Source organism: Pteropus vampyrus, unplaced genomic scaffold (genome assembly GCF_000151845.1).
Source record: "Pteropus vampyrus isolate Shadow unplaced genomic scaffold, Pvam_2.0 Scaffold31, whole genome shotgun sequence".
NCBI classification, from domain to species: Eukaryota; Metazoa; Chordata; class Mammalia; order Chiroptera; family Pteropodidae; genus Pteropus; species Pteropus vampyrus.
Genome location: NW_011888812.1, coordinates 7,899,710 through 7,913,841, shown reverse-complemented (window position 1 = coordinate 7,913,841; position 14,132 = coordinate 7,899,710). Strand labels below are relative to the sequence as shown.

The 14,132-nt window shown below is 45.7% G+C and overlaps 1 protein-coding gene across 1 annotated transcript; it reads right to left on the bottom strand.

Moving 5' to 3' along the window:
• Nucleotides 1–1,348: 1,348 nt before the first annotated feature.
• ACCSL (1-aminocyclopropane-1-carboxylate synthase homolog (inactive) like) lies at nt 1,349–11,279 on the bottom strand. The gene is made up of 14 exons (XM_011356851.2): nt 10,732–11,279; nt 9,408–9,467; nt 8,890–8,960; nt 8,479–8,548; nt 8,165–8,231; nt 7,190–7,287; nt 6,855–6,932; nt 6,422–6,522; nt 5,243–5,332; nt 4,439–4,484; nt 4,198–4,339; nt 2,757–2,899; nt 2,517–2,670; nt 1,349–1,746 (listed from the first exon to the last, which is right to left on the bottom strand). The coding sequence occupies exons 1-14, from the start codon at nt 11,242–11,244 to the stop codon at nt 1,667–1,669; spliced, it is 1,713 nt and encodes a 570-aa protein (XP_011355153.1). The 5' UTR covers nt 11,245–11,279; the 3' UTR covers nt 1,349–1,666.
• Nucleotides 11,280–14,132: the final 2,853 nt, after the last annotated feature.

Sequence of the window (14,132 nt, the reverse complement as noted above, 5' to 3'; positions counted from 1 at the left end):
AGCAGCATTATTCACAATAGCTGAAACACGGAAGCAACACGATGAATGGATAAGCGAAACATTGTATATACATACAATAAATTATTCAGCCTTAAAAAGGAAATTCTGACACAGTCTACAACATGAACGAAACTTGAAGACATTATGCTGAGTGAAATAAGCCAGTCACAAAAAGACAAACACTGTATGATTCCATATGTGCAGTGCTTAGAGTAGACAAACTCACAGAGACAAAGTAGCATGGTGGTTGCCAGGGGCAAAGGGAAGGAGATAATAGGGCATTATTGTTTAATAGGTATAGATTTTTAATTTTACAAGATGAAAAGCGTCGTGGGAATGGATGGTGGTGATGACTGCACAACAATGTGAATGCACTTAATGCCACTGAACTATACACTTAAAATGGTTAAGATGGTTCGTTTCATGTTAGGTATATTTTAACACACATACACAAATTCTTAATATCAAATGAAATCCAACAATATATAAAAGGATGATGCATCATAACTATATGGGGTTTATGGCAAGATCATGACATTGGCTTAACATTTAAAAAGCCAATGTAATTTACCACATTAATAATTGTAAGGAATTATATCTCTACAGGTACAGGTAGAAACATCTGACAAAATTGAACTCCCATTCATGGTAAAACACTCAGCAAACTAGAATTGAAGGAAATTTTGCTATCTGGTCATGGGCAGTGTGAAAAATGCAGCAACATTATGCTTGAGTAAGAGATTGAACTCAAGCCTGCTAAGAGCGAGAACAAGACAAGAATGTCCCCTCTCACCACTTTTTAACATTGTCCTGGAGATTCCAGGCAATGCAATTAGAACAGAAAAATAGATAAATGCTGAAAAAGAAGGAAAACAATTTTCATTTATAGGCAACCTGACTGTGTAAATAAATTCCCTCCAAAACAATAAAGTCTAATAAGTGAATGCGGCAAGGTCACAGTCACTGTCAGGAGATGATTCTTCCTGGGTCTTTCATGTTATTGCCTGTCTTATAAGTGGGGGGCACTGGCTGCCTTTGTTCTAGGCTATCTTTTCCAAGGATATACAATGATATGTATATAGGCGTGTATATGTGCATACTAAACTGCCTTGAGTCTCCCATTACAGAGATTCCCAAGAGCCTTTCTGGTTCCCTTCTTCACCTCTTCCGGTCCCATAAGCTCCCATATTCATCCAATGAACTCACATTCACAGTATTCTTCATAAATAACCTGCTTTAGAATTTAAAAGTAAAAAGGACAAAAAAATTAAATAGTTCCCCCCAAGGTGATTATGAAGAAATAAAACAGGCCTAGAATTTAAGAGAATATGGAATTTATTAGGCATAGAATATAAGAATAACCCCATCTAAATAGGGATGCAGAGAACGCTTTATTTCTCTAGTCTTTCCCACTCTAACCCCCATAAAAACATTTTACACACACACAATGGCTAGTAAAGAATAAAAAGAGGCAAGGCTTCTGAAAACGACAGATGCACAACTTAAGAAGGGTGGTGACTGGGCCAGACGAGCTAATTTCTGGAGAAGCCTACTGTTTGCTCTGTCACAGCACCAGGCCAAGTCCCCAGCCTTCCAGACCAGAGGTTGATGTCGGGACTCCCTGAGCATGTGATGATCTGTAGCTGCTGGTTGGGAGGCCGAGGGCTTAGTCCCTTAGTGCATCCTCCAGTTGCTTCTCTGTCTGATCCTGTTTCTGCTCTAGTGTCTGAGAGAATCGATGCATGGCTAGAAGGTCCAAATGGAGACAGAGAAAGAAAGAATTAGTGGGTTTTCAGTGGTCCCCAGACATTCCCAGGTCACGGTAGACCATCATGGAGCCTCTTGTTCAGAGATGCTGAACTTCTGCCCGCCCTTCTTTGAAATAGATTTCCAAGTCTACCAACCTCATCCCCAATGGCTCTTTTTCAGCTTCATTGTCCAGCATCTGCCTGCCAGACACCTTCCTGTCTCATATCAAATCCTGTAACCTGGCTTTGGCCTTGACATCATCAAGTTTTCTATTGCCTCTAGTGTCCCTTCACTCCGTCTGTTCTACACATTAGCTCAAAATCTATTTCTGAAGCATAAATGTTCCCTCATCACTGCTCTATTCCCAGTAGATACAACAGTGTCCAGCAGGTGGTGAGATGCAAGAGATCATTGTTAAATGAATGTCATGTTCTCCATAACCTTCATAGGAGAATCTGAACTCCACAAGATAACATACAGGGACCTCCATGATCATCTACCTGTCTATCTCACCTACTGGACTTCAAGCCCCACAGGGCAAAGTGCCACTTGTGATCAGCTTAGAGTCCCAATGTCCTGCTCAACGGTAGGTGCCTATACTCCCTGTTTGCAAGGGAACTTAAAATATGAAAGTGTAAACCTTCTATGGTATACAGGCTGTAGCTGTAGGTTGCCAAAAGCCAATAAGGAAGACTCAATTATTAGGTTACAGGAGTAAATGGGGCACCTTTGAAAGATGCCAGGATTGGGAGCTTAGCACTGCTCACCGAGTTTCAGGTGGAAGGGCTTATCCGAAAAGATGAGGCGGAACCAGCCAGGCTCCTTACACATGAAGGTCTGGCCATGGGACAACATCAGCTTGTTGTCCAGGAAGCAGCGATGGAGGAGCAGCTCTTGCTCAAATGTGCACGGGTCCAGGTACTAGGCAAGGCAGAGGGACAGGGATGAGCCTGAGACTCATCAGCAGAATCTGCCCAAGAACTCCTGACCTCACTCCCAGAGCTCACCTTTTGCAAGTTCATCCAGATAAAAAGCCCGGAGACACGACTGAGAAAAGGGATCTTCATCGCCTTCAACTTGTTAGTGATGTACCTGTGAGCTGCCTGCAGCCGGGAGCGATTGGTGGGCAGGAAGACTTTGTCAATCCATTCTGGAGGGGCGGAGGAAGAATGCTGTCACAGGTTTTGTGACAGAGATCAGCCAAGAGTTCCTTACCAAATTCTCCCTATCTGGGCTTCCTGACAACTATTTCTATCCAAGACTGACTCTATTATATTTGAGCTGATGGCATCCATTCCCAACACTAATCTACCTACAGCACTGTTGAAGATATCAGGCCTCTCGATAAACCAGGAGGAGTGTTCTGTTTGAGTTAGCACTCCAGAGACTAGAAGTCAGATTCTCTCCTATATTGGGTTGTGCTGCTGTTGTCAACTGAGCAAGTCGTGAGCACTTACAGCTCCTGTTACCTCCTGCCTTACAGCTTTACATGGTGGACTCTGAGGAACCTAGAAATACTTGAGAGTCATCCCAGCCCAGTTGTTTTCAGCTTTGGCAGCACATGGAACCACCTGGAGAGCTTTTAAAAGTCTTAATGCCTAGGTTGCAGCCCCAGATCATCTAAATCAGAACCTCTAGGGTAATTCCCTTGTGCATCTGAGACTGAGAACCAGTGTTCAAGGGGCTGGTTTCTGCCAAATATCAAAGGGCCTGGTCCCATGTAGGGAAGTGTCTAGTTGGATTTCTCCTACCTACCCATTCACTCGCCTAAAGTTGAAAGTAAATTATTTTCTAAACCAGCTTATCTGGTTATTTTCATATATTTCATTATATTCCAGCTCTTAATTTAAATCCTCTAGCTTTGGCATCTGCTCTAATACAAGGAATTAAAGAAAGGGGGCCTTGTATAAGTTTGGGCCATGGCATTAAAAGAAGTTCTCTCTGAAGCCAGCATTCACATGAGATCAAAGGGGGCAGGTGAATTCAGGTGCCACAGATGTAGTAGCTACACCAACTTGCCCATATTAGAGTTCTCCTTTGGCCACTTTATAAGATGAAGTCAAGTCACACTTAAGGAGTCAGGGCATTTCTTCACAATTTTTGTGTGAGCAAGCAGGGCATCAGGGATGGAAAATAGGTTTCTGAAGTTCCCACCTTAATTAAGTCCCAGTTGATTGACTATCCCCTTTCCAGGCAGAACACGAGCTACCAGGCAGCCAAAAATTAAAGCCCATCCTGTGTTTTAGCCCAGCACCTTCCTCTTCTGTCTACGCCCTACTGTACCAGCTGAGCTGCATCCTGCCCTCCTTCAAACTTCCTGTCCTCCACCATAAAACCCAAGACAATGAACAGGGTGTCAGTGTACAGAAGGCACATCAGAGGCCCACGCAGACCCAGGAATTCTCCATGGTCATGAGTCTGCCAAGATGCCTGGATGGAGCACAGTACCTCTGTCACGGAGTAGCTGACACAGCTTGTGCTGGGCAATGCCAGAGATGCCGTGGAGGTAGCCGAAAATGCTTATGGCCGAGACCACCTTCTTGTTGTGGGTGTAGAGTACACCACAACGGAAGCCGGAGATCCCAAAATCCTAGGGGAAGAGAATTAGGGGAGGGAATACCTGGTTCATCTGCCTTCTGTTCCTGGCTTCCCTCCTTTTCCTACCCAATAACAAGCAGCCGGGGCTCACCTTACTGGGGCCCCAGATCACATAGGTCTTCTCGGGGTCAGGCAAACTGGAGAGAAGAGAGTACCATCAAGATTATAGAGAAATCTTTGAAGGATGAATACTTGGGGCTATACAGAGTAAAGAGAAAAGTTGACTTGAGGTCTTTCCTAGACAAAACAGGAACTTGAACTAGAACTTGAGCTAGGCCCAAAGTTCAAGAGACAGTTGCCCCAGTTAATAAACACTAGGTATTTGGGCGGCAAAAAAAAATGGAACGGTTCCCAAGTGCTCTCTAAATGAAGTCCAGGATCCTCAGCCTGGTTCACAGCCTTCTCACAGCTGATCCAAAGCCACCTCCCCGGCAGTTGGCTCTTCAGAGTGTGGGCTCCCACTGTGTCTAAATGTGCTCACTTACTTCTTATGCTCCACCATTAGTAAAGCTGCTCCTTCAACCAGACGTGACCATCCCTTACTTTGGCTGCTGGGATTCTATCCTAGGGCCAAATACGATCCCTAAGAAAGTTCTGCCCTATTTTTATTCTCTTTGTGTATTCTACTGATCAGGATGTTCCTACCCTGACCTTTTGTAGGGGTTTATCTTGACTTTTGACAGTGCACTTTCTACCTTGCCGTAAAGTTATCTTGTGTACAAAATAGCATTTAGACAAAAAAGTACTTGAGAGGAAAAAGAAATCATACTTTGCTAATTTTCACACTTAACTCAGTTCCTAGCACTTAGCCAAATAAATTTATGATACATGACCTCACCGTGCAAAAGCAGGAGCCTCATGGTTCTCATTACAACTCCAACTGAGACCAACTTACCTTTCCATGCTCAGAACACTGTGGAATGTGATGGATTCATCAAACACAGTCAGCAAGTAAATCTCATCTATGATCACATGTAGGTTGTACCTGCAAGCGAGGCGAAAAAAGGGAGAACAATATCAAGGTTCTGTCTCTAATCTTAGCTCACATTCCTGAGGGTCAACTCTGAGTGCAGATCAGATACTCCCACCGCCCCAGCAGCCCATTCAACCCTTCCAACAGTTACTGTGAGGGAGAGCGGCTGGTACACTAGAAGGGACCTTTAGACCTGGCTTGGAAGTACTGGGAAGGGATAAAACTCAAAAGACATACCAGAGAACATCATACCCAACCTTTTAACTATCAATCAGAGACCAATGGAAAATGGCTGGGTGTCCCCAAGGTTCCTATCTGGTACAGTCAGGTGTTCCCACCCAGGGTCTGAATCAAACAGTGGCTTGAAGTGGGCAAAGGGCTTATGCCCATCATGCTTATTCTCCCAACAGTCCCCTGAGGCAGTACTGTTATCCCCATTTCACACATGAGGAAACAAAGTTTCTGAGATGTAAAGTTAATTCCCTCACTTAGCAGGCTTTAGAGCTAGGATATGAATCCCGTTCTGTCAAATTCCAGCCCACAGACTTCCAGCATTCTTCCTCTTGTCCCCATGCTCTGCCCTTCATTGGTCTGGGTTAGTTCTGAGGCTTGAACAAGTGCATCTCTTCTAGGAAATAGATTATCTACCCTACCTAGTAGGGCAGTTTCAAGACTCCAGGGACATCTGATGTGAACATATCTTACAAATGGGATATGAAGGTGCTTTAGGGACACGTCTTCATCATCACCCCAAAAGATCTGAGATCTGTCTTCCTTGGCACCTTAGGCCAAGTACCTTGGGAGACAGATGCTGGAGAAAGTGCTTATACTACAAGAAGTAGAAAAGCAAAAACCTGTATGATCATTATGTCTGTCGTGGACAAGATTAGAAAAGAAATGGCGAAAAAGCTTGGTCGAAGCAATAAGCATGTGGGTACATTTCCTTCATCCCAATTTCAGTTAGCTGAACATGACTTTGCTGAGTATAGTAAGTAGTAAGAACATGCGGGGTAAATCAGTTCTGGTTCTGACTTCTTGACCACAAGCAATGGGAACCCGGTTTAGGGAATCTGTCTAGTCTCAAGGGGGGTGAATTATTACCTTTTGGCAAATTCCAGGTATTCCTTCAGGGAGTCTCTGGAGTAGATGTCTCCCAGGGGATTCTGAGGGTTGATGAGCACAAGGCCTTTGACCTTTTTACACTAGAAAGAACCGAACAATCCAGTGAACACAAATCTATCACTTCTATCTCAAGTTCAGCCAAGGATCAGTCAGGACACCAAATATAGAACACCTAATGAAGCCCAAGGTAGGATCTCAAAGCCATTGCCATACTGCCCACAGAGGAGTAGGAAGGAGCTCTGGGGGCTGCCACAGACAGGGCTCAAGCTCCTAGGGGGACATGTTCCTGGTTCACTGCCTCTTCTGAGGAAGAAGCCCACACTGCCTTGGTGAGCAAGTTGGAGCAGAATCTCAGTACTGGGCCCCTTTCGGGGGCAGCAGTGCCCCCCTGAACACATGGTTCCTTACTTACCTGAAGCCTAGCCTCAAATAGGGCTCTTTCCAACTTGCTCACAGTAAGCTGGAATGGATGGGTGTTCACATCAGTGATCTGGAAGACAAACCCTGCCTGAGGACTGCCTCTCTGAGAGCTTCTAAGCTTTGATTCCTCATTCCTAGAAACCCTGAGCAATCTTTTGCCTTCATACCCAGGGTGCCAGTCCCACAGGCCTTCTTTGCCCTAATTTCTCCATCCTGTGCCCTCTATCATTTATACGGGAGGAAAACAAGCCCCCACCCAGACCTTCGAAACACCCCCAGGACATTCCATTGCCTAGGAGGGCTGATCAGAAGGGACCCCATTCTGACCTCACTGTCCAGGTGGACAGGAATGAGCTCAACTTTCGCATACAGATGGGTAGTAAAGCTGAAGCCACCATAGAAGGGGGTGGGGATCAAAAAGCCATCTGGAAGCACAGAGAAACAGAGCTGTCAGTCCTGGGTCTCTTAATCAGAACCCGCCAGAACTCCTAAAAACAGAGGAAGTTATTTCTCCTACTTGGGGATTAATGCTTTTTAGGCTCAGGCTCTGTAAAAGTTGTCCATTCTTACAAACAATATTTGGGAAATAAAACCCAAGTTTCCTCTTTGGGGGTACATGAGAAGGACACAAGGGAAGAATATTGCTATGAATGGCTCAGAAACCAGGGTACAAACCAAACCAGGCTTACTAGCAGGAGTAGCACTGGTCATTCACAAAATCTGGTCAGCTTCAGGGCAAATGCCAGAGACTGAGGTCCCTGCCCAGGGAGGGCTCTCATCTCTCCACACGACTCAGGTTATTTGTACCTGGTGATCACATATGTTCTTTTCTTCCCTTCCCATCCATGTGGCCGGAGCTCATTAGGATCTGACACTCTTGTTTGTGCATCGTTAGGAGGGAGAATGAAATCAGATCTTTCAGCCTTATTTAGTCTTGAACTGATTAGATTTTTTTTTAGGAGGAAGATAAGAAGGTAGAAAATCTATGTAGACAAAGCCTGTTTACCAGTGCTCTCTGCATTTGGAGTCGAGCCCCAAAGCCTAGCTAATAATATGAGTTGGTTCCCTCTGTCACCACTCCTGGGCCATACCTCCTTGATGACTGTCATATATTTTCCTTCTATACTAAATGGAGATCCAAGTCCTTTACTCCTACAGAAATAGCAGGAAGACATTCTTATCAGTGTCAGAGATTCACAGCGCTGTAGGGGAAAGGCCTTGAGTCAAGATGCTCTTCTTCCCTTTGGCCCAGTATCCATGTGCTGCTATTTCCCTGAGGGAGAGCAGAGCCCATTGACTTACCACCTGGATCACACAGAACCATGGTCAGCGCAGAGAAGACAGAGCAGCAGCCATTTAGAACCACCACCTGAAGAATATGATAGTAGGCAGGAGTCAAAAACCAATCCCCATGAAAGAAACGCTAGCCCTCCTGTCTCCCTCCCCCTGGAGGGACAGGCACCAGGAGCCTCAACAGCTGGGACCTACTGGCCTTCACTATGTCCTTGTCCTGAAGGTCTCTATGTGTTCTCCCTGTACCATCCAGAAAATGTAGTGAGTCCCCCAAGAATACAGCCCTCCTCTAGAATGGCAGTGAGGCTGGGAGACTGACTCACGTTTTCTGGATCAAGCTGGGTGGGTGACTTGCAGTAGTAGGTCAGGAACTGGGCCACTTCTTCCAGCAGGCTGTGAACAGACCCAGAGAGACCTTGTGGTTTCCAGGTCTAGAATTCAGTGTCGTCCAAAGGTCAAAGCATCCAGTCATGTCACAGCGCTACTGACTGTGGCTATCAACTCCCCGGGGAACAGATAATAAATTGCAACGAGAACTCAGGACTTTTGAATTATAGGGCAGTGCTATTTCACTACACCAGGCAGCCTCCTAATGTTGTCCTCTAGGCATTTTCTAGAATTGTTATCTAAAGAAACAAGGAGGCAGCCAACCAAGAATCTAGCACCTTGAGAACTTCCTTGCATTAGGTCAGGTGCTCGTGGGACAAGAGACCATAGATCTTGAGGTTACTTACAATGAATGTCCTCTAATTTTGGAATATTGCAGAAGGGCATCTTCAATGTAGTTCATGTCACTCCGACTTAACTGTTGACAAATAGAATGTGAGGACAGACAGACCAGACCAGAGAAGCCCAACGGTCTTCACCCTGCTCCTAGGATGCATTTGGTATTTGCTCTATGACACTGGGCCTCCCAGAAGGACAATGAGGACACAAGCTGTGTGCTCCTGAATGAATGGGGGTCCCACTCTTCTCAGATTACACAGATTACTTACCGAAAAGTGTTTAAGAACCTCCCCAACCCTACACTTGGGCCAGAGGATCCCTTGGCAGCCTACTCACCTTATACCCATCCAGAGAACACCCTGAACACAGCAAATCCAGAAGGACAAATGTGCTATTCTAGAAGCTATTTCCTCCACTTCCTTCCCTAATCTCTTAAATCCCAGACTTATATCTACCACTGGCTGATTAACAGTCTAGGGGGATTGAGGCTGACGGTGGTCCCAGCATAGCCAGGAACTTGGCTTACCCTTTCAGTCATGAGATCAATGCAGAGCTTGTTCTCACTGGTCCCAAGGTTAATGAAGCCCTGGAGGTAGAAGGAATCCAACATCAGTCCTCTTGCCTGGTCCCTAGATGGACCCCTTAAAACATGTCACAAAGTACTCACCCCAGATACTTTCAAATGGAGAGCTCACTGCCCATCAGACAATTCAATCCATGTTTAACAACTTGAAGTGTTAAAAAACTTTCCACAATCCCCAAATCTTACAGCTCGTAAGTTTCCCCACTGAGAGCCACTGAAATAATAATAGTTATATAATGAACCAGGCATTGAATTCTTATCATATGCCAGACACTAGACTAAGTACTCCATGTGAGTTGCCTTCGTTCTCACAACTCCTGAGTAAAAGGTTCTATTATGATTCCTGCTTTAAAGGGAGTGAAGTTCAAAAAGGTGGAATAACCTACTAGTCACACAACCTTGGTGATGGGTAGACTCTACCTGCCTGGCCCTAGAGCCTGGATGCTTAAGCACCACAGTCACTGCCTCATACCCATCTCTGCGATTTCCACTTCCTTGTAAGGGCCCTTCGAGTTATTGGAGGAGATACAGTCCCTCAGTGCCCAAAGAGATACCTAACTCGCTTGGTCCCCAGAAAAGCACATGGCCGCCAACCACAGATCACTTAGCTAGAAACAGAAGCAAAGGTATGACTCATGCGGTCCTCCACCCTCTGGCTGGAGACCTGTTGCAAACTTCCCTTGCTGGAAGCCTTTCATTGGCTCCCTGTCACCAATGAATAAACATCCTCACACCTCCCAATGGCCTATGCCCATCCACACCTCTCGTCGCAGCGCTGACTTTCCCTCCTCTAGCCATATTCCATCTTTCAGCTTTCACAATGCTGTTCTCCCTCCTGGAGGACCCAGCCTCCCATCACCACCGTAGGCTGGCTGATAGCCTTTAAGACACCTTCCCAGACCACCCAAAGCAGGCATCCGTTAGTGATTCCAGAAACATTATTGAAGTTCATTTCCCAAAGGCTGACTGCAGTCATCACTAGATGGAGTTCCATGCGGGCAGGTTCACTTCCGCCTGTGACCACAGTGACTCCCAGTGGGTAAGAGCAGGGATGTAGGGAAAGTAGGTAGAGGGGAGGAGAGGAACCCAGACCTGGCTCTTCGCCTTTTTTTGGCATGTCACTTTATTCTGTGCCCATTCTCTTATCTATAAGGAGATAATAGCACCTACTTTTGGGGCCGGGAAGAGTAAGTGAGAGAGCACAGTACTTGGCACAGGACTCAGTAAATCCTAGGGGTTGGGAGTGTGCCCCCCACCCCATCCTCACCAAGGTGTTCTTTTCCTCGTGGTATTTGTCTCTTTGGTAGTTCTCGTAGTCCTGGAAGCTGGAGTATAAGTTAAAGATGTCATTCCCACGGTTGGACAGGTCGCAGCTGATGGATGTAGCTTCCAAATCACTCAGTTGGTGACCTCGCTGGTCAGGCCACCTGGATGACTGGGCCTGCTGCCCACCTCCAACATCACCATTAGAGCCCAGGGAAGGGCAAGGCAGTTGGAGCCCCGCTCCACCAGTGGCCCCAGACTGTAAGAGGTTGGCCACTTGGCACATTAAATGAACAAGGATGGCTTCCTCCTCCCTGGTGGCCCGACCGTGCCTTTGCTCCTCCAGCGCCAGACTCTGCTGCGGATGCTGGTTCTTCAGCTGCACGATGTAGTCCTCTATGGTCTGCTGCAAGCACAGCATCACCTCCAGCAGCTGGGTGTGGGTGCTCTGGTTTCTGAGGCCCTGGCTGCTCATCTGGCCACAGCTCTTACGGTCGGTGTCCGATTGGTGACTCATAGTCTGGGTGTTCGTTTTAGCTTCAACAGGCTGGCCTGAACCTGCAGAGAAGAGAGAGACCGTGCACTGCAGCAGAGGAAACACTCCCTGACCCTCACATCCAGGCCTGCTCTCAGGCTGGCCTTTGGTTCCTCCCACCTCCATGCCTTGGTTACAGGCTCTAATTGGTTCAGGAACAGTTAGTTACCCATTCATTCAAGGGCAATGCCTAAATGGTCCCAATCCCAGACACTGCAGCGCTGTGCTTTTTAGCATTAAAATGTGTCCTGAGGCAGAGCCCTAGGGATCACTTTGAGGAAAAGGCTCCAAGTTCTCCACCTTGTGCTTCAACCAGAGTAATTCCTGCTTTATAAGATTCTGAGAAAAGGGATTCTGATGCTGGAAAGGAAAGGGAATGGAAGGGAAAGAATACTGAGTAAATCGTTCGGCTACAATAAATAGGGGGGCAGTAAACTACTGTCCAAGGGCCCAATCCAGCCTGCCACCTCTTTTTGTAAATAAATTTTTATTGGAACACAGTCACATTTGTTTGGTTTACATATATTATTTATGGCTGCTTTTGTACTCCAATGGCAGAATTGAATAGTTGTGACATAAACTATATAACCTGCAAGGCCTAATATATTTACTATCTGGCCTTTTACAAATTTCGACAACCTGTTCTAGAACATCAGCCCTTCTTTTCGCCTGCTTTTCCCAAGTTGGCTATACTAGATGGTCAGCGCTCAGTCCTCTCATCTTCCTTCCTTGCATCACTTCCTGTAAATGCCTTCGACCTGCTCACTATGACAACTGCCTTAGACTTCTGTCACTAGTAACCATGGGCTGGATACATGCTTTTTGAACTTTAAAGCCCACAAAAATCACTTGGAGGGCTTGTCAGGGCAGAGATGGCTCGACTTCATCACCAGACGTAGATTCAGTAAGCCTGGGTATGAGGCCCGAGAATTTTCAGTTCTAACATGTACCTAAGACTATACATAATTTGAGGACCCCTGACTATTCAGACCAATCTTCTGTCTGAAAGAGACACAAAATGCAGGCTAAGATCTAAGAAATACCTTTTAAAGCCTCAAAAGATCAAGCAAACAAAAATTAGATAACGAGAAGCTACAACGTAAGTAAAATTGAAGCCAATAGCTATCGGTAGTTCTTTACGATGGAGGTCCCCAACCCCCGGGCCACAAACCTGTACTGGTCCGTGGCCTGTTAGGAATGGGGCCGCACAGCAAGAGGTAAGTGGCTGGCTAGCGAGTGAAACTTCATCTATATTTGCAGCCGCTCCCCAGCACTAGCATCACCTCCTCAGCTCCATCTCAGACCATCAGGTATCAGATTCTCATAGGAGCACTGGTCCCTGGTGCCAAAAAGTTTAGGGACTACTGCTTTATAAGACAGTCCTCATATCCCTGTCTCCAATTCTTCTTTTTCTAAAAATCTAAATTCATGTACCTTCCACCAAATTCCATATTCTAAGTCCTTCTTCTAAGTCATATTACCCTGACCAACTTATGTCACTCTTTGGTTATTTCTTTTACAGGTTTGTGGCACCAGCACTTCAAAGTACTAGACACTCTGCCCAATTTCTCCAAACTATGTTCGATCTGCTTGTGATGTTCCCACAGCAACCTGTACTTCTCCTAAATGACACTTAATACTGTTACTTGTTCAGTATCTGCCTGGGTCAGCCTTCATTGTTACATCCTTAGCACAGTGCCTGGCACATAGGTAACTAGTGGGAGAGGCACATCCATGAAAATGTCCCTGAGTCAATGAACACATGAGCCATGACCTAGGACTTTGACCTTGGAATATAGAGTAACAGCCAGATGAAGCCACAGGACCAAAGATGTACCAAGTTCTGACTCGGGATGCCTACCTTTTATCGACTGTAACTCACCAGTGTTGGTGACACACCACTTAAAAAGTGAACAGACATGAGCTCTTATGCCTGGACTAATCCCTTGTTCCGCAAGCAAAAGCTTTGTTCTTGCCTGAACTCCCACCCCTAGATATAAGAGTATTTCAAGGTGGGCTCTCAGTCCTAGGGGTAAGTAGGACACATTGTCCTTCCAGATGCTGGGATAAGCATAGAGGAGCAGTTCAAGGGGCAAGTGAGATTCCTTTGATTTTACCTTCTACAAGGTGGTGCCCATCATCTGTGTTGGTCTTGAGGAGTCAAGATGGTAGAGATGACCTCTATTGAAAAAGAAAGTAGCTATCACCTAATTAGTGTCTTTGTCCCATGTCACCTTAATAAAAGATGTGATACCTCTGTAGTTTCAGCTACACTAGCACACAGTCCAAAATTTAAGCAGTTATTCCAATTCAGGCTGGATTAGGGATTTTTCTTGGACTTCTTGTCCCGGAAGTCTTTGCTATTACAAAGGTTCCATTACTCTGTCTCACCCACTTAGCTCTCTGCCAGGTGCTCTAGGTACACAGATAACAGGGATCAAGATGGGGTAGAGAGGCTAGAGGCCAAGGTGGCCCAACAGGAGGAAGGAGCCTGTTTAACAAAGTCGGAATGAGAACCTCACCAGGCAGGTTTATGGAGCAGAAAATGGGGACCAAGTCCAGCAATTTAAAAAAGTGTGTTTCCTGGTAAAATCTTTTCTCATATAAGGAACTTGAGTATGTGGCAATGCCATAAAGACACCTGGCAGTTGGATTTCTGCCAAGACCTGTCTTTTCTATAGGAAAGTCTATTGTGAATAATGCTGTTCCACAAAAGCAATGATGTCCCCAAATTGTCTGGTACTGGAGTATACCAACCTTCTCCTTGAGTCTAATTGCCCATACCTTTAGTTTTAATATTCCTCAGCTTCCAAGCATCTACCTCTCAAGCCACACTTAAGAGGCCTTCTATAGCAGCTAGAAGTGGTATC